This window comes from Melozone crissalis, unplaced genomic scaffold, assembly GCF_028551555.1.
Source record: "Melozone crissalis strain CALT ecotype California unplaced genomic scaffold, PUWL_Pcris_2 ptg000027l_1, whole genome shotgun sequence".
Taxonomy (NCBI): Eukaryota; Metazoa; Chordata; class Aves; order Passeriformes; family Passerellidae; genus Melozone; species Melozone crissalis.
In genome coordinates this window covers 30,812,276-30,833,194 of record NW_026535805.1, presented here as the reverse complement: position 1 = coordinate 30,833,194, position 20,919 = coordinate 30,812,276, and the positions used below count along the sequence as shown (strand labels likewise).

Below are 20,919 nucleotides of genomic sequence, written 5' to 3'. Positions count from 1 at the left end.
GTGGAATGAAGCACAATGGTTTCTCCTATCCCTAGCGTTACATGTGCACTTAGTTTACTAACTATGCATCACTGTGCTTGGAGCTGGGGGGACAGACTAGGCTTTTTTTAAAACTTTTTGAATTCTCTTTTATTTCTGCTCTATTTTAGTTACTGAAGGTATGCATCAACACAAGAACCTTCAATTTCATTTAATATAAAGACTCTCATGATTTCAAAGAAAGCCTCAATGAAGGAAATGCATAGGCAATAAAGGTTCTAAATAGTCTCCAAAAATACTATGTATATTAATATATTGCAATTTTTACATGTCTTACAATTGTATAGCCTGTGATCATCAGGTGTTTGGTTTATTTGTAATGTAAAAATCACAGGGACAACCTGTTGCCATTACATCGTAAGAGTTCCATATTGCTAGAGTTCCATACCTTCTTGATGTTTCTTGCAGGCATCTCCTCTAGGCATTGACTCTTCCTTGTCCTCACAGTAGCTAACCAACTCCTATTCCCACCAATCCACTCTTTTATAACACTCTGCTTATTGGCTACAGGTGTGGCCTGTTAACATCAGGCCTGCTCCTAATCTTTAGTAATTGGCTCAGCTGCAACTCTTTAGGGGATAAGATTACATTCTATACCACCTTCGTTTACCCATACTGTATCACCCTACAACAACCTATTTGAAGAAGATGTGAACAGTCAATAATAAATGCTTCAACATGCTTCAACACTTCTGAGGATGAAGCATCTTGGTTTTGAGTACTGTGTTTTAGTTGGGATGCGGAATACATTACTGTTGTATTGTAGGGGGATACAATATTGGATTGGTGGGAATGGAGTAAGTTGGCTGCTGCGAGGACAAGGAAGAGTCAGTGCCTAGAGGAGCTGCCTGCAAAAAAACATCAAGGAGGTACAAAATTCTAGTGATATGAAACCCTTGCAATGTAATGACATTAGAACTCTTGCAATATAATGACAACATTGTATGATAGGTAGTTTTCCTCACCTCTTTTCTCTGAGGCAGTGAAAAGAGGTAATTTTTCTTGGTATTGTTTTTTCTCTTTATAACTGATTAAACAGAAGGTTCTTTGCAAAGCAGCTAATGACCAACGTGGGCTAATATTAGTTGGTTTATGGTGATGAGATGGTATGTAGTAAAGGTGGCCTCAGAGAGGACAATGGAGCAGCAGTATCTATTTCCATTATTGTTAAATGGGCTTGCTGGTTATAAATGAGCTTCTGTTTCAATATAAAATGTTCACTCCAGGCTTGGTAAATTAGACTTGTGTTTTCAAGGGAAAAAAAAAAAAAAACCCAAACAGAAAAAAGGAGGGAATCAAATCTGTACTTACTAATCTTCATGTCTTTTATTTTTATTTCTTTAAAGGAAAAAAAAGGGTTTTTTTACAGGGAAGGCTGTCAAATGAATGCTAGTATGAGCTTCTCTAAGGATTTCCTGAATACAGCATTATAGAATGTTGTCTTATCAAACCAATTCCCACCACCTACTTCTCTGCCAAACCTGCCCTGAAAATTAATCTTTGCTATTTCTGGACATTGATTAGACAGACACATAAAAAAGTCATTCCTCTCATCTCTTTGGATATCAGACAACACAGACTTAAGCTGGAATCCATTTATGTCCACAGGTTTTGAGTCCTAAGGTAGAGATTTCCCTGACAAGGTAGCAAAACCTGACCTAGTAAATATTACTTTAATTGTCTGTTAATTACATTATTTTTCCCCAGAATCATTTATTGCCTTCTTATTTTCTTGGCTGGCTAATTATGTGGCACGCATAAATAACATATATAACATATATGTACCTGACTAGAATATAACAGAATGTTATTTTTTTGGGGGAGTGATATTTTACTTCTATAATCAAGATATAGCTTCTGTTTCCCTTCTCTTTTCTATGCAAAAATATAGTTTCCTAGTCATAATTGAATTCACAGTAAGAGTGTTATTGTGTTTTACTACTTACATTTTAGACAGTTCAAGCAGCTCTGTGACAAATACTGGCTCAAGCTCTAATTTTGTAGAACAGATGTATTTATTTTTTTGAATTGCTATTCAGAATACAAACATGAATTTGTAGTTTAGTGGTGTTTATGTGTCTTGTAGCACAGTTAAACTTGATGCTGATAGAAATAAATAACATTTTTGTAGTAATCTCATTTCTTGTACTGAGTCAGACTTCCAGGGATAGTTATGTTTTTCCTCTGCCAAAACTGTGTAGTTCCCACTAATACAATGCTAATCTTTCACAGCTAATTCTTTTAACTGATGCAGCATCTTAGCATCTTAGTAGCTACTGAGTAGCATTTCAGTAGGGATTAAGATGTAGTTTTCAGAGTGCAACGCAGAGATGCTGCCTCTCATGCACAAAGTAGTGGCTGTTCCTCTGTCACTTAAATCACAGCAATATCTAGAGGCTTTCATGGAAGACTTCCACTATCTAGACAGTGTGAAAAGGTGAAGGTTGTGTAGTGTAGAAAGAAAGAATAACTGGGGAAATAACAGACAAGCAAATAAGAAAGAGAAAAGGGTGGGGTTGCAAAGGATTGCTTGGCCACAGCGGGGGTCGCTGTCCAGGACAGAGGGTGTGGCCCTCTATCACAACAAAGAAGACTTAGAGGACAGGTGAAAACTGATTGGCAAACAGAGTTCATTCCCATTCATGTAAATTCCCTTTTAGCTTTTATCTGTGGTTGCTACATAGATGATGCAGAGTTGTCACATCTCCTCCTTCTTCCCCCAATAACAACTGCAGAGGGAAGTTCACTGCACAATTTTAAAAAAATTACTCTAATTAATTAATAAACAGTGTTTGATTTTAAGTAATGGTTAATGTGGTGAGCATTTATATTTTTATTTCCTCTTAAGTAAAAATAACGTGATTTCATAAAGATACCATATCAATACTTTCCATTAGTATTGTTTCCTAAATATCGTCAAATGGATCATTAGGTTAAATATTTATCCTTTCCTACAACTGGAAATATGATTAATATGTATTGGGTAGGTTATGAAATATTTATATTTCAAATTACATTGACTGCAATGTAGGAATTTACTACGTTTCCTTTCCCTCTCTGCCTTCTCTCTTACTTTTAATTCACTCAGAAAATTATTTTCTTGCCAATGTCTTTGTACATCTGTATTTATACACTCTTCTTTAAAACCCTCAAAATACTGACATGTCTGCATTCCTTCCTTACCCTTGTGTCCTCTGCCTGCCATGGACTTTCTAAAAAGCATCATGATTGAAGTGATCTTGATATTGCCCTCATATTCCTTCATTTCTCTAGCTCACTGAAGTTTACTGATCCTGAGCAATCTCATTTATTTCCTTTTGTATCCCTCAGACAAGTAGGTGTTACCAGACCATAGTTAGAGGATCTGGAATCAACCCTATGGTATTCACAAGAGATAAGTAATTAGCTCTATGCAGAATTGCTGGTCCATCAAGGCTCAGGCTTCTGTAGGACTGTCCTTTGTGTCCATTCCTTCTGACTGGACCCATTAAGATCCCCCATGCTTTAGTTCTCACTGAGATGGGAAAGAAAGAGTTTTAATGCACCCGAAATCAAATAGAGAGGAAGGTATAGAACTAAGCACAGGTGGCCACCAGTAAAAGGTCAAAGGGGACTTGGGAAACTCAAACATTTGTCCTTTCTAAGACAGCAGGGAGCAGATGAAATTACTCTGCCTATTTGGCTTTTAATCACATCCCAGGTTTCTCCTGAGGTAGTACCAACTGTGCAATCTTCCTTTACTTATGACTCACAGGACATAATACAGAAAATCTAGAGCTCTTTATCTGGCTCTCTCTGCTTTAATCAATTTTTCCTTCTTTATCCCTTCTGCCTTTTTGTGAGGAACAGTCCTTGTGTTCAAAGTTTCAGACTGCTATTCTTACAACAGAGTCCCACAGGAGTCATTTTATTGAAAAGGCTATTTTCCTTCTCCCCCTCGCATTGTTCTGTTTGAGATTTTGTTTTTCTTATTGTTATTGTTCTGCTTGGGGTTTTTTTTGTTTCTTTTCTCTTAACTTGCATGTGACTTAACCTTAAATTCTGTAGGTTTTGTTGGTATTTCAATGAATGAATACCAGCAAGTATTTTTTATTTTGAATGCATAAACATGGATTTAAAAATTTGCTTTCAGAGCTTGTTGATAGAGGTACAGTAGATTTCTGTGATTGGTTTCTTTGAGATTGATTCTAAACCTTTTTGCATATTATTCAGCCATAGAGTAAAAGGAAATAACAGCACTGGGGACTTGTCACCTTCTCCATGGTTTTGAATTTCCTTTTCTTTCTTACCTTCAGGAAAAGACAGAGGTCCAGTTTGTTGTCTCAAGGGTAATTCTTTCTTCTGCCTGGACATGTTGCATGTTTGTGATGACTGTAGCAGTTGTATTTGTGGGACAGAAACATTAAGCAGGCAATGTTTCCCTTCTCTATTGAAGAGATTTAAAAACCATTCAAAAGGCTGAAAGCAGAATGGATGCTGAACCTGGCCACAGCACCTGGGTGTTCCTGGCTCCTCTGGGCACAGCTGGACCGAGCCCTGGCTGGCATGGCCCTGCCCAGGGCTCCCCCTCAGCTCCCAGCTCCCCAGCCCTCAAGGAAAAGCTGTCCCATGCAGCATCCTGATAGCAGGCTTTGCTTGATTCCATTTGGCTTTTACTCTTACACCTTTCCTTGTCCATAAATGCAGCATTTTTACTGAAGACAGGCTTCTGCACTTTGCCTTTCTGATTTTCTTTGCATATCCCAATACTGCATGAAGCAGCTGACAAGTATGTGTTTTCTGTTGCCCCATGCACATTCTTCTCTGGCTAGCTTCATGAAAGGAAAAGGAAGGTGTTCTCACTGTATCTTGTAGAAGGAAAGTCAAGTTAATCTTTCACCATTGCACCTTTGTTCAAAAGCCAGACAAAATCAGGTACTATTTTTAAAAAGGTTGCTTCAGTTTTCTGTTAGTAAGTTGTAACATCATCACTAATTAATAGAATTTGATCCTAGGAACACTTTGATTACTCTGGGGTCAATAGATTAATGAAATATAAAAGAAGTTTTATCTCCCTAAATAAAAGTGTAAAACTTAATTTATAGTAGCAGATTTGTTGTCTCCCAAGTTACATGACTAATGATCCAAAGAAAATGACAGGAATGAGACAAATTTCTTAAAGGGATATTGTATGGGCCGTATATCTTCCTAAGCCTATAAGATTTCTAGGGATCTCTTTCAACATAAATTATTCCATGACTGCATAAATAAAGGGTACAAACATAGATTCTACATAAGAAGAAAAGCCTCCATCTTTTTTTGGGACAGATGGTCATTAAGACAATTTCCCATCAGGAAAATATCTGATATAAGAAGAGGTATCCAAACATATTGCCTTCCAATGCACTCATGTACAACTTGGGATTTAGAAGGGAAAAAGATGCCTTCTCAATCTCCAGTACAGAACTAATAAGGATTAATATGTTTTGTTCATTTTGAAATTAATCTGATTACACTGTTCTTTAATTTGGTGATTTGGTAAATCAGGCACTTTGAAGGATGGAGGCCTTCTCAGTTGTGACTTTGATGCATTTTTGTATTTTATCTAGTCTACTGAAATGTCTGTAGTTTCCTCAATGTATATTTACTTAATTTCAGTTTGGCTTGACCATATAAAAAGTATATCAAACTCTCTTACTCCTGTAGTTTTAAGCATGTTCCAAGTACCTGTAAGAATACACCTAGTGTAAACAAGATTTTGGAAAATCATTCTACTCTTTCTACAGGTACATTTGTTCACAATTTTTATTAATGTTTATAAACAACAAGTGGTTTTAAATACTTTTTATTAAATCTTCTATATAAATTTTGATTAGCATAACTTAAAATGAAACCTATCACTTTTAGTAAATCTTCACTTATGTTTACACTTGAGTAAGTCTACATACTAATAATTTTTTTAAAAGAAAAAGGCTTTAATGGCTGCTTTTCCAATCCCTAGATAGTCAGGAGGGTAGGCAGGTATTGCTGCCTGCAAACTCAGCATTTAAACATGCACTTCACTATGGCTACTCCATATCCCACAAGCTACAAAATGAGGTTACTGTGGGATGCAATAGTATAACATCCTTCTGCATGCTGGCAGGAGCCTGTGTGAACCTTTTCCTTATGCCAGTGAGTATCTGCAACCCTAGCTTTCTCAGTGATGCCAGCATGACACATGGGAGGAATAAGACTTGAACAATCTGAATGATAAGCTTGTGATCTGTTCTTTAATAAGTGCATTTAAACAAGATGGCACATTTCAGCAGTTCCTCTGAGAAAGATATCTGATAACTTCCAGTTACATTCAGGTCCTTTTTGGTTTTAATAAGGACTGGATACCTGAGACCTAAGTGCCTAAAAGACTGCTACTATCCTACTCTAGCTCTGCTCACTGCAGCAGGAACTCTAAGGCAGAGAGGTTTGCCTGGCTGTGTTGAACTATATTTGGTTTAGACAAGCATAGGACTGTTCTTAAATGTCTGCTTTCCTAAGTGTAGAGCTACAGGAATAGACACTTACACCTTTAAGACATCAGTAATTGAAGAAAGGTAAATCAATAATATTTTTATACATTTTTAAATGCTCTCTAACATTTGCTTCAGGCCAAGTATAATAGAATTGTCTGAACAAAGTAGATTATAAAAGAAATTCAAGTTATTACACGTGTTTAATGTTCAGCAATTGTTCATTAAACGATTGGTTAATTTTCAGGTGAATTCATTATTCAAATAATTCATAGGTTTCTTGGTCTCCTAGCAGTTCATGAGCTTTTCTTTACTGACACAATATAATGCTGTGCTAGTAGGTTATTGAAGTGTAATGATTTTATTTATTCTGTGTTTATTTATTCAAGCCTTAAAGTATTACTTGATTCTCTCACTGGAATGGTTTAGGTGCTTAGGAGACTCACTAGCATAATATGAATTTGATATTTCCCATATCAATATGTTATTTCAAATGAATGACTTATAAATATTTGAGTGGAAACTACATTATTCATAAGCATTCATAGTAATCTGGATGCTCAATTATGCACAGAATGTGAAAAAGAGAGAATGGAAGATGAAGACAAATTTAAAATAGTTTTGGTAAAAACAGTCATTTAGGGACATGTGATAACTTTGATTAATATCTTTATGGGCTTTGTGATTATATCATGGGTTCAATCATACTTATTCTTTTGTTCTTCATTTTATACAATCTGATTTTCAAAGTCCGTTTTAGTACCTGTTGGTATGGATGGCTAATGGGCTCTCACCTACAGCTGCCAGGTCCTCTGCAGACACAGCTTCATTAAAGCAAAAATAAATTCCTAAACAAAGAATGAGTGTGGAAAAGGCATTCCAGAAACCTTGTGCAGCTATGAAAAATAATTTACATGCAAACCATGGAGAAAGGTAATGTAAGATATGGGATGTACTCTTTAGGTCTTCATATTTGAAATTTGATTTATATTGAGAAGGCCTATAAATTCTGTGTATTTCTCTTAACTCTTGTAATATGAGATGGCTATAGTAAGTGATGGCTTGAGGGAATCAGCTAAAGATATAAACCCTACAGGGAAAATTTGGATTATCCTGTGAAAGTAAACAACTATCATGGAGAAAGCTAAAGGCTGTAACTCATGCTATTTTGAAAGTATGGTTTGTATGGAAATGGGATTCTAAGATGTTTCTCTATTTTCCTGTTCCTTGGCAGGACCTCAAAAAACAAAGGAGGAGGGAAGAAAGGAACTATGCTTCCACTTTTTATGCTTGTGGTTAGGGAAGACATCTATGATTTAATATTTTCATAAGTGCAAAAAATTAATATTCAAGCACCCAGCAAGATCTGATGGAGTAACATGGAGTGAAGAGGGACTTGGTGTTTACCTGATCACTTTGCTGTATTTATATATATATGTATACACACACATTTCCATGTATTTCCAGTCTGCTTCACCTCCATGTGTTCTCTCTCTTTCCAGTCCTTCAGATCCAGCCCCAAGGCTGTAGTTGGCCAGAGTAGAGGCAGGAATGATTCCATTCCCCTTGATGCCTTTTCATGTTTGCACAGAAAAGACGTCAGTCTCTAACTTTCAGGCCAGTTGGAAGAACCAGCAGGAATGTTTCTTCCTAATTATCCATCCTGAAAAGGGATTACAGTTGGGCTCTTTATAGTGGGAATGACCATCATATCCTTACTATCCATGTTCATTTTTTGGTGGAGTATTCTTGCACATATACCAAAGCAAAGCAGCAGCAAGGGGATGCAAAAAAGTCCCCAGGAACTGGTACAGAGATGCACAGGGCTAAACGTCTCTGTTTTTACATTTATGTGTATTAATAAGATGTCAAAAATCTTGGATTTCACTGGATGTGGCTGAAGTTCTTTCAGGGGAGGTTTAGGTTGAATATCAGGAAAAGGTTCTTCACCCAGAGAGTGTTTGGGGACTGGAACAGGTGCCCCAGGGAAGTGATCGCAGCACCAGACTGACACAATTCGAGAAGTGTTTGAACAATTCTCTCAGGGACATGGTGTGACTCTTGGGGTGTCCTGTGAAGGGCCAGGAGTTGGACTTTGATGAACCTTGTGGGTCCTTTCCAATTCAGCTTATTCTGTGGTTCTGTATTTGTGTGATATTGAAGCCCAGGAGCACCTTAGATAAGGCATGATGCTAAGATTAACGTTTCCAATTTGTGTGTGTTTGTTTAAAATTAGGTATTCTTCTCTACAGACATGCTTCCATTTGGAAAAGATACTGTGCTTTCGTGATGCCTCATGTTATGAATTTCAAACATGCAGAGCAAGGATTTAATCCACTTGCCAGTCTATGGTGAAAGCATGTGCATCCCTTTTGAAAAATCAGCCACTGCCTTAGAGAATACATGAATGGTTGCTGATTTTCCAAGATATACAGCATTGTGCACCCTTGAGAACAGTAAAACCTTTCCTGCATAAAAGCAGCAACTACATTTAAAAATGCCAAACATATCGAGTCTTCACAGTAAAGACTCTCCAAGATATTGCCTGCATGATAGGCAGTGAAATTACATTATGCAAATTGCATGCAAATATATGCACCACATATGATAATTAAAACCTTTGTAAATACATATTTGCAAAATACAATCCATCATGGTCCACAAGGTTATAATCTACATTTTTAAATGAACAGTGCAAAAACTTTGAACATTCACATGAAAGGGAATGATGATAATTTGAAACATTGTGAACTGTCATTTACCAACTTTAGGTTCTTTACAGAGTGTCATTCATTAAAAAAAATCTCTGATTGATTAAATAAAAGATTCAAGCCCTACCAACACTTTTTTTGTGTGTGTGAAATATAATAACTAATGTGCTACTGTGACTGAGCTTTCAGTAATCATGCATGGGAACTGAAAAATGTTTTATGCAACGTCATGAAGCAGAACCTGACAAGGACAGAAATTTTACTAAGAAATGTGGCAAATCACTTCCAGGAAATGGCCTTGGAATTATTTTTAAACTTTTTGAACTTCATATCTCAATTTCTCTCAAGAAATAGCAACTCCTGTAGGACATTAGAATTGAAACCATGATGGGTACATGGTGCTGTCTCAAATGGAGCGGGATTAACTGGTAAATCATACCAGTCTCTTCTTCAGTCATTCTGATCCTTGACATGCTCTTCAGTCTCAGTCTAAAATCTGTGCAGTCTGGCACCAAATGCTCCTCTTGTACCTTCTTCTGTGTGTGTATGACATCGTCAAAGAAGCAGTCTTCTGTTTACTTTTTGCTTTCTAAAGCTTTCCCAGAAGGAGCTTCAGTGGTTTTCTTCTTATGCTTCCAGTGTGCACAACCAATATTCCCATGCTTTCAGCTTATTTTAATCAAGAGTGCCCTATGGAGGTGAGCAAACTGGAGAAATCTAAAGGCTGGAATTCAGGATACATTTGACTCCAGCAGAGTTTGTGGAAAAAGGAAACAGATATGAATCCCAAAGTACCTTGTGACACTGTGGTTGAGAAAGACAGGGATCTAGGGAAGGGGATGACTCCTACCTGTCTCCATCCATACATGCAGGAGCCAAACTACTGGACTATATTGAGGCCTACATCAGAGGAGGCTTTTCCAGCTTTCTGCTTTTGTGAGACCTCACCTCGAGTACTGTGTCCAGCTCTGGGGACCCAGAAGGTTTTGGACCTGTTGGAGCAAGTTCAGAGGAGGCCACCAAGATGATCAGAGGGATGGTGCTCCACCCCTGTGAAGACAGGTTGAGAGTTATTAAACCTGGGGAAGAGGAGACTTCAGAGCCTATTGCAACTTTCAGCACCTGAAGAGGGCCTACAAGAAAATGTAGAGAAAATTTTTACAAGGGCTTGTAGTGATAGGACAGGAAGGATTGGTTTTAAACTGAAAAAGGGTGGGTTTAGGTAGGATATTAGGAACAAATTATTTATTGTGAAAGTGGTGAGACACTGACACAGGTTTCCCAGAGAACCTGGGGATATCCCATTCCTCAAAATCTTTCAGGTTAGACTGGATGTGACTTTGAGTAACCTAGTCTAGTGAAAGGTGTCCCTGCCCATGGCAGGAGGGCTGGAACTAGATGGCTTTTAAGGTCCCTTACAATCCAAGCCGTTCCATGATTGTATGTTATCACCTATTTGTCTTCCTTTCAGCTGAGAAAATTTAGTGAACTTGATTCTTCTGGTTTTGAGGATGTCAGTCAGTTGCCAGCAGGGCTCAGGTTACAGACTGACAATACACAGCCTTTCAGCCTGCTCTTGTCAGCAGTGACATACAGGCTTATCTGTAGCCACGGGGTTAATTTCCTGATATTGCTAGGATTATAACACAGGTGAAAGTAAAACTATGCTTTTTAAAAATTCCTGGTTGGCAACTAAAGAAAGGTTTCCCAGTCTTCAATGCAAGTCTGTCATTCTGGGGAATTAGCTAAATGAGTAGGTGCAAAAAATGGCCTTTTGTTTCCCATGTTTGCAACAATACTCATTAGCAATAATGATCAGCACCCTTTAGCTGACATTGCTGACTGCTGGGATTGACTGACAATGCACATGCCTAAGGAGGAAAGTCACTTTCTGAGTTGCTGACTTGTGAGTATTGGCCAGTCTCAATTTCCTTTACATGGCATCTTCTGTTTAAGGCATGTCTTACACAGACACTGAATATCTTTGGTAGTGCTCCTTATTGCCAGCAAATAGGCTCATCCTCCTTCACAATAAGGTAGTTGTGTTTTTTCTTCACATCAGGCTGGTGAAATAAAGGATTCTTTTAAAAAAAAATCTATTCCCAGAAGAAGGCAGTGGAGCAGTCAGCTACAGAGCTGTTCATGAGTAACTCTGGGCCTGATTCTACCACCTATGATCATAGCAAGTGGTAACATTGTTTTTTTTCTTTTTCCTATGAAATTATTCCACTTGCCACACTGCTACTTTTTGGGTTGGCCTTATGCTGAGCTCTGTTTCCATCCATTCTGCCAGTAAAGAAGAGGAGTTATACAACTCTTGCATGCAGACAGGAGAATGTGTGCAGGCTTTTCCAGTGGTATGCTGTCAGAAAAGACTTCTGTAAAATGAGAGAGTGAAATTTGCAGCTTCCAAGTCTGACCAGCTCTAGAAAATGAGACCACTGGTATTTGCCAGAATCAAATAACAAATTATTTAAGTGCTACTTAGCACTATTTTGGGTTTTGTAGCACTTTGAAATACCTCTACATAAGCAGTGTCTGAGCCTCTAAATAAGAAGTGTCTGACTACTCCACAGAAGAACAGTTTTGCAAAAAGTATTTGCAATTAAAATGTCCAGCCTTTCAAAAACATATATAATCCAGCATATAAGATTTGTTTTTAAAAATACAGCTATTAACATATCAACAAAATGTCTTGGCACTTGATTGAACATTGAATTCTCTGAGTGGTGCTGTTCTCATACTTAAATGCATTAGAAGTTTGTCAGAACAGCAGGCCGGCTGGCAGCCTTGAGACTGTGGCAAGAAGGCATTCAGCACTGGGCTCTGCAGGGACATATATCAACATGACAGGGGAGGTATACTGGCATGGACTTTAATTTTGTGGAAATGAAGCAAGGCACAAATGTAGATTCTGAGCCTTTTGTGTGACAATTATGGTCACGTAGTTCCCTGTCACCCTGTTTGAATGGGATAGCTGCAGGGAGCTGCTGTGAAGGTTGAATGCTTGAAACTAAAGAGATAGAAATCATGTTAATATGATTGACTTATTTGGTTTTATAATGACAAGAATATCTGCTGTAGGCAGAAGGATTATTGCAGAAATAATTCATTTAGCACTTAAAAGGGCTTCCTGCTCTTAATTTCTTCTCTTTTATAACTTATCCATAGAGAAAGAAAATATCTCATAATGAATAAAAACTTCTTAAGAAAACATAACCTCGGCTAATTCAGAAGGGTGTTGCAGCTCTCCAGTCAGAGGACTCTAAATCAATTGCCCTCTATAGCTTTGTACAGTCAGATCAAACAATTCAAGGGTGCAGGGATTAAATTGCCAGTCAGTATCCATGACTAACAAATGTGTGTCATTTTCATTACCTGTGAAAGGATGCTAACTCGACAATAATCACAGGGAAAGCAGTCCTCATAAACAATAGTGTGTTTACTTTTGTGGGTTTGCCTGTTTGGAAAAAGCATCTGGATGAGTAACTCTCTGAGCACTGTGCTGAGAAGCAGAGAACTGCTGCTGCATCACTTAAGAGTTAAGCCGTGAAGAGATGAAAATAGAAAGGCTGATTGCTGGTTGTCTCATCAGCCCTTGTGAAAAGCAGCTGACAGTATTCATGTTTGGAAGAGGAGAGGAAATTGGAAATCCATTCCATTTCTCAGGTGTTTCAGTCACAAGAATATATGTGACCGCAGTTTAGAAAATATAGAGAGGCTAAGATGCTTAAGCCACAATTCAGTGATGTCCATTGTTACATATTAACAGAACAGTAAACTGATTGGAAAAAAAAAGCTAGCTTTCTTTCTTCAAATCCTGTCTGTGATAGTGGTAACTAGGACTTCTGATATTCTGGTGTAGCTTTGAGCTTTTTCCCTTTCCACTTGATTTTTTTTTGTGAGTGAACATTGAAATTTGGATTTGGTATCATTAATATCAGCCACCAGACTGGAACTTGGACCAAGAGCAGCTTGCGGAGTATCAGTGACCGTTTTAACTGTGATAAACACCAGAAAACCACAACAAAAGCTGTTCTTTCTCTCCTAAGAGCAAAAAGAGTGGTTGCTAGTTTGACACCCACATGCTTTTCCCTCCCTCACTGTTTCTGTCATCACACTTGAAACTCCCTCACAGAGCTTCAGATCAACAGTTGCACAAGGTACCCAGCACCTTTCAAAGCTAGATTGTCACACACATGGACACTTAGCAGGGATGGCAGTTTCAGTAATGGATATTGGGCCACCTCCTGAAATCTCTAGCAAAGGCACAGAAAAACAGGCTAGCAAAAAGTGCTGTGTGTAGTGCTACTTGCTATTCAGCAGGATGAAAGGAGGATAGTAGGTGGAATGTTCTTGTTCTGACAACAAAAGAATGGTATGTGCTTCCTATTTAAAATGAAATTTCATTTTTATGTTGACTCAGCTATTGGTCTTTGATTCTGTCACTGTCATCTGACCATCAGTATCATGCTGTCACCAAGCAATAAAAATATAATTTTTTCCCTACCATCTTCTAGACCACTATTCATTTATTCATATGACACCAGGGGTGCAGTGCTTCCAGACAATCTTTTTAAAATGCATATAAACAGCAAAAAGGAATCCAGAAAGGTGTTATAACAGGATCTTGGATCTCTAATAATCCTCCCACAGCTGCAGGGAGGGCTGCAAATCCCACTTAGGGCAAATTTCACCTCAGTCAGCCTGCAGCTGCCAGGATGGCATGGATCCTCTAAGAAACCAGAGGACTCTTCTTTGCTTCCTTGATTTTACTGAAAGTAGAACTAAGCTCCCATATGAGCTTCAATACCCATGAACCATTTTTTCTCTGATTCAAGAGATTTTTCTTCACATTTTGCTGAGGATGAGACTTAGCAGACAGATTTAACAAATTGAGGAAGCTGAAACAAGCATTAAAAGTATTTGGAGCCAGAAAGAGACAAAGAAATATTCGGTGACAATCTGTGTTTCAGTTTAGGGGAACTTTTCAATGAGCTGCCCTCAGAGAACTCAAAATACACTTGCTCTTGTTTTGGAGATTAGTTCCATTTTGTCTTCAGAATTTATGTGGCCATTTTCCAAGCTAAACATATTGGGGAAGGGGAGAGGAAAATAAATTTTTTGGCTGGTAGGAATCCACGCAGTAGCAAAACTACCTCATTTCAACAAGGTCTTGTAAAAAATGGCTCAATTTACTTAATTCTTATGTCTTGCTAATGTTTGTGCTTGAGTCTACCGTTTGAAAGCCAAAAATATTGTGACAAATAATGAGATAATTAAGTAATTAGGAGCTAATTACTCATACTGTAAGAGTGATCTCTTTCTTACTTTCCCCCACATAAGAAAAAATAAATATTATGCCTTTTTCTCCTCTCTAGTGAAAATTTCCATATTGAATTATGTGAAATCTAGAAAGTTAATTTTCATGGTTTTACCTTTTCTATAGGTTATCTAGACCAGGATTACCTACACCATGGTCTGTCATGAAGTAGTCAGGGGAGCATGGTACATTTTATTGTTTGTCCTCAGCATATGGACAAGTGGAGAGTGGGGTGATGCAGAGAAGCTGAACCATGGCATCTTTCCCTCTAGAATTTCAGGCAGTCTGCTGGGACAGGGAGCAGGGATGGACAAATTGTAGGTTTGTAACTCTGTGCACCCCTGAAGCAATTCAAGTGCAGCTGTCAGGCCAAGGCTGAGCCAGGTGGGTGTCACTTGGGCTGTATTGGTACAAGGCACTGAGTAACCTGCACCACAGGCTGTGGGAAGAAGTGACCAGCAGCTTCTGACAGGTTCAGCTTGACAGAGAGAGTTCCTTTGGGACACTTCCAAAATCTCTGTCTCCCTCCTGTGACCTACACCCTGCATCTCCCCCAGCTCTTTGCTTTTATACTGTGTTTGAAATGCAACAGTCACATGTGTGTATCTCATGCTGTATGAAGATATTTGTCAGCAGTTTGTAAACTCAGAAATTTTGGGTGGTTCTACTGCAAGGCCTTGGCAAAGGGGGAAACAGAGGAGGAATCCTGCCTCAAAGATGCCATGGAGTGCCATCTTAAAATATAGATTTTGAGATACTGAGACTAGGTTGAAAGGAATGTATTGATTACTCTGCACTGCCAGATGCTCCATGTCTCAAATAACTTCCATAATAAAGGCATGTGTTGTGTTTCAGATGTGGAAAGAATTTACTACATGGATTTTCCTGTATTTTCATGGAAAACTGCCATTTTCTTTCTGTGTCCTTAGAGCAGAGATGCAGCAGTTAATGTGAATGCCAACTAAACCATGCAGCTGTTTAGTGTGGTGGCTGAGGGCCAAAAGCTCACATATGTCCAGTACATAGTCACTTTACAGCTGTTTGACCAGGACTGTGACAGAGCTTGCTACTTGAAATCATCTATATTTTCTTTTGTGGTGATCCAGGCACACCTGCGCTGAGTGTCTCATAAATGCCCTCAGCTGGTAATGGTCTGCACCACAACACTCTTCTCAAGGCTGTGTGTAAAAGGCTTCTAACAAAGACCTTCTTTCAGTCTGTCTGGAATTCAGGATGCAATTCTCCTTTGGGTGAATCTGAGACTTCTCTCAGTGGTGAATTGCATTTTACCTCTTGAGCTCTTCGCTGCTGGAAGTGCTTCATCTGTCTGCTATTCAAAGAAGCAGTGCAGCTGATTTGATTCTGAATGCAATAGACCTGGATCTGAGGTGCCCGAATAATCTATTCCTCTCATTACATGCCCAGCATTTTAAGATTAAGCAATGTCTGACTTATATTTGCACTTAAATTAGACTGTAAGAGCATTGTTCTTGGGGGATGCTAATAAGAACGGCAGAGTGACAGTAAATCAATGGGCACTTAAAGAAGGAGAGAAAAAACTAAAGAACTAAACTAAAGCTCAGATGCTAAGCCCAATGGACTTTATTCAAACCTGTTAAGATAGACTTTCCATGAAATAATGTTGTCAAGAAAGAGCTTTATCTTCAGGTTTTCAAAAGCATCTCATATATGAAAAACAGGGAAGTAAAGCAGAAAGCCATTTTTCTTAATGAAAAAGAAAAAAGAAAAAAAAATAAAAAAGAAGAAGGATGTGGGGGGGAAAAAAAGTCATTTTATCACAAATCCCATGCAGCAGGAGAATAGCATTTGGTTTTCTTTCTGGTTTGGTTGAGTAGGCTTACTTCATTCTCTTCTAACAGAATCCAATTCTCATGTCATGTTTGATTTGACTTGCTCTTCCACCTGTATGATCCATACATGCTGAGGTCTATTTTGAAAAAAAAAATTCCAGAATTCTAGCTTGTTTTCCTTTTCAACAACAGTAATTTTCTGTTTCCACCTCTTACAGGACAGCAGAAATTAAGTAGAATCTCTTCAGTCACAGGGATATCACAGCACAAGCTATGCCTAAATAACCTTTCCAGAAGGACAAGGATAAAGCCTCATTATTCTGGATGAGTTAATGAGGACTCTGCACAAAATCAGTCAGACTGCTCATTACAAGTCTCTATCACTCTGCTTTTTCTGCCTGGATTTTACATCTTTAGATTCCCCATTAATCACTTCCTTCCAAGGGTGCCGGCCTGCCTTTGGCTGGTGGCTTTTCCAAAACCAGCTTTCTGTCTTTGTGTAATAAGCGGCTTTTTGCCTCTTTTCAGTGACGGCTGGGCAGACAGAGATGAGGTCATTGAAGGCTACGAACCCGAAGCAAATGGAGGCATCACTATCAAGCTGCAGTCTCCTGAGGTGCTGGCGTTTGATGATTACTACCTGAAGCTGCGGCTGGACACCAACACCCGCAACCCCTGGTTTCCCGAGTTCTGGCAGCACAGATTCCAGTGCCGCATCCCAGGGCACCCACTTGAGAATCCCAACTTCCAGAAGAATTGCACTGGTAACTTGTCAAACATTTCAAATATTTTTCCGGTTTTTGAATCTGTGCTCTAGCAAAAAAATTTTCCTTGGTTCTGGTTTGGGTTTTTCTTGTTGTCGTTTTATTGGTTTTTTGTTTGGTTTTTAATTAAATGTTTGGTTTGGGGGTTTTTTGTTTATTTTGTGAAAAGAAAGATGGTGACCTCAAATTGAACAGATTATAATCCCAGCTCTAGTGGGACTATATCTGGTGCTTGTTGCACAGCCTTCTCTCAATTTAGTTCTGCTCTGTAATAGAGCAACTTGCTACCATTTTATGTTTAGGGCTATGCTAAGTCTGAGTGCCCAAGTCTGTAATATGGCTTGTAAAAAATAAAGAGACATGAAAATTTCGACAAAAATATGAACAAATTTATACTTTCTTTCCTCAAAGTCAGCTTTTCTGATAACTGAGGAATCAGGAAATTCACAGACAATATTACAGCAGAAAATTTTAGAGAAAATTTATGAATTTTAAATTTGTCCAGTCATCTGCTTTACCTTTTTTTTTTTTTCTTCTTAACCTATTAAAACATATGCAGTTTGTTTCTACTATATAGCATTCACATAAAAAACATGTTTTACACATGGAAGTAAGTCTTACCTCATAGCAAGAGAAGTGTACCTCTGCATAGATAATTTTTCTCTTCCATTCAGAGTCTGAGAAAATGAGCTAAAATATTTCAGTAAGATTAAATTTTTTAGTAAATTCAGAGAAAATTACATTTCTATGAAATATTTCCTGAATTATTTTTGCAAATATTTTGTTTGTAGTTTGCAAATATTTAATTTGTAGTCGAAAATATATACTTGATGGTAAGGAAGTTCTTTCCTTAGAAACAAAACTAATGAAGTCTTACTTTTCATCCATTTCTTTCATATTATTTACATTTTGACCTCCTGTATCTCCCAGCAGAAATCTCACTTGGTCTCATCATGCTCTCTGAGTTGCATTCCCATAGTTTCTAGTTCTTCCCTTTTCCATCAGTAATACTTCCTAATAAGAAGGACTTCCACAGTCCCTTTTGTTTCTCCCCTGTTCTATTCACCATTGAGGCACATCACCAAATACTGTCCCTGGCTTTAAACTGGCCTGATGTGCTGACTGGCAGCCAGGCTGGCCTGTCTGGGTGCTGAGGGACTAATAGCAGGCCAGACAGGCTAAATCCATACTGAGTTTATAGGGATAATTTTTCCTCAAATGAGTTACTAACTTTAGACTTTAGCAAAATGTTGATTTTTTTTTGGTGTAAATATTTAGTCTGCTTTAGAAATGCTTCAACTCAGACAAAGAAGTTGATATAGGCCACAGGAGCAAAAATTGCTAAGGAGAGTTGAGTGATTTATGCACAGTGCAAATGCACAGGCTTCTTTTGTAAGAAAAGAAATTTAAAATTGCATGGTTTTGTACACAAACATGTTTCATGCTGATGAACAAAGGTTCAATTTCAAGACATCTCAGCAGCTGTTATAAACATGGGTAGTTTGTTATCTAGCCTCTCTTTGGTTATGAAACTAAAAACTTGATTCTGAACTTTCATAGTCAGTTTTTATCTGGTGGATCAAAGGCAAGGGAACTCCCCACATGGTGACTTCAAAATGGCCAACTTGGGGTATTTCTGCACAGAACGCGTAGCTGAGCTTCCAGACAGTGATTGCTGTAGACTCTAAAATTGTACTTAAGCCAAAAAAGAAAAAGTTAAGAAAATCATGGAAGAAAAGTAGTGGAGGCAATTTTATTAAGAAAATGTCTTACCCCAAACTTTTCAGGATATCCCAGGTTTGAAGTCACTGGACATTGGAGGAGTTCTGAAGAGGTATCATCACATGCCTGCCCAGTGTTCTGGGTTCTCAAGGTGTCAGGGACCACTAAATTCTGATAATACTAGTGAAACACAAAATCATTTATCTGCATTGGCAGACTCTGACAGTTAATAGTGTCAAGTCAGGCATTCAGACATCTTTCCCTCCTCTAGAAAGCTGTCAATTTTTGCATGAAACCTCAAAATATGTGATACTTCTTAGGCTTTGCTGAAAAGCAATCAGCTCTTAAATTTGGTGGTCTACCACTGACAACTCTCAAGCTTATCACACACAACTAAAAAAATCCAAAAATGTCTCAAGTCACCAAAGGGAAGCATCACAAGGTATCTTTCCCAATAATGACATACCTACAGAATCAAGAGATCTCCATGTCCCCAGCAAATCTGTGGGCAATACAATACTTATTTTTACTTAACTACACAGATCTGACTGCTGACTGTCTGGCACCACCAAAGCTTTCTGTGAACATATCTTTATCTGACATTTCTGGAAGGTTAAGAATGTCACTTTAAATACTAGCAGCTTCAAAGCTGTTTGGTGGAGACACTCTCTCCAAGGAGGTCTAGTATGACAGTGCCAAGAAACCGCCTTCTTCATCTCTCACAGATTTGGAGGCAGGACTTTTCACAAACTCTCTGTTAAAAAAAGGAGTCTCTTCCTTCACAAAGTATCTCTGTACACAAATTCGAAGGAGAAAAATCCATTATGCTCAATAAACGATAAGCACAAATATATGAAACCCATTAAAAATGCAAATAGGTGATGTGAATTTTTCTGGTACTACAAGTTTAAGTGCTGCTGCCACTCCTGCATCACCGTAGGAAAATAACCAGTAGCCAGTACTGGTATCAAGCACCTTATCTCCCGTATATCTAGGAACTTTTTGTCCTACCTCAATATTCCTATGCAAAAGCACGTAGGGCCATGTATCATGGAAAAAGCTGAGTCTCCTGTGGTCCCAGGAATCCATGCACATTATTAACAGGTGTTGTGACTATCTCTGGGTCATGACCTCTTTTGTATTACAGAAGTGCTCTGTTAGTCCTTACTGAGAACAAAACACACCCATACTTTAACACAGACAGCAATTATCAAAGGCAATACTGCTCAAGTTTGTTTTCCATGTCTGGAGAGCTAACATCTCAGGAAACTATATAATGAAAAAAAGAACTATGTGCAAAAGTTCTTGTGATAGGCAAGCATAGTGTAATTGTATTTACACAGCAAGGGGTTTCCTAGGAGCAGACAGAGGCAAGAAAAAAATAGAAAAGACACTGTTGTTCTTTGAATACCTTATTAAAATATATTCACAATATTTCAACTAATGTTTTAAAAAGGAGCTTAATAGCAAAGTTTGTATCTGTTGAGATTTTTCAGTTACTGCCTGCCCATTATAATTTACTCACATAAAATCTAATCAGTTTACTGAGTAATTTATTCAAAATTGCCACTGGCATGTGAGGTTCAATTTTTATCATTCATGGATAGGCAAGGACTTCTCCTCGAGCAATTACAGCTGCTGCATCTGCAATTTCTCACACCCTATTACTGTTGAGTCAGCATTAGCTCAGGATTGCATACTCCCTGTGAAGCAAGGGAAAACTAGTTCCTAGAAATCTCCCATCTCTGATGACAGGAATTACTGCTGGAATTCCCTCAGTCAGTCTCTGAGAAGACTGATGTTGTCCTTCAGAAATTCTCATATTGCGCTGAGCCCTGAATGCACATGCATATTTTTGGGAAAAGAAAAAAAAGTATATCTGCTCTAAGCACTATTGGAAGGACACAAGTCCGAGTGTGCTCTACTCCATGAAGGCTGTATGATGCCTAACAGTTTGCCACAATTTCATAATAGCTCATCTGGATTACTAGAACTAAGTAGTAGTAGCAAAAAATTATTGGGAAGGGAAGAAATCCATCAAGACTATTGCAGTTACTGCTC

The 20,919-nt window shown here is 38.2% G+C and overlaps 1 protein-coding gene across 4 annotated transcripts in view; it reads left to right on the top strand.

The window, feature by feature from the left end:
- GRM1 (glutamate metabotropic receptor 1) overlaps positions 1-20,919 on the top strand; it is a 180,638-nt gene that overhangs the window by 97,429 nt on the left and 62,290 nt on the right. For all 4 annotated transcript variants that reach the window (XM_054279116.1, XM_054279117.1, XM_054279119.1 and 1 more), the window contains exon 4: positions 16,901-17,136. In XM_054279116.1, coding sequence (XP_054135091.1) covers positions 16,901-17,136 — 236 coding nt within the window. The remainder of the gene's footprint in view (positions 1-16,900; positions 17,137-20,919) is intronic.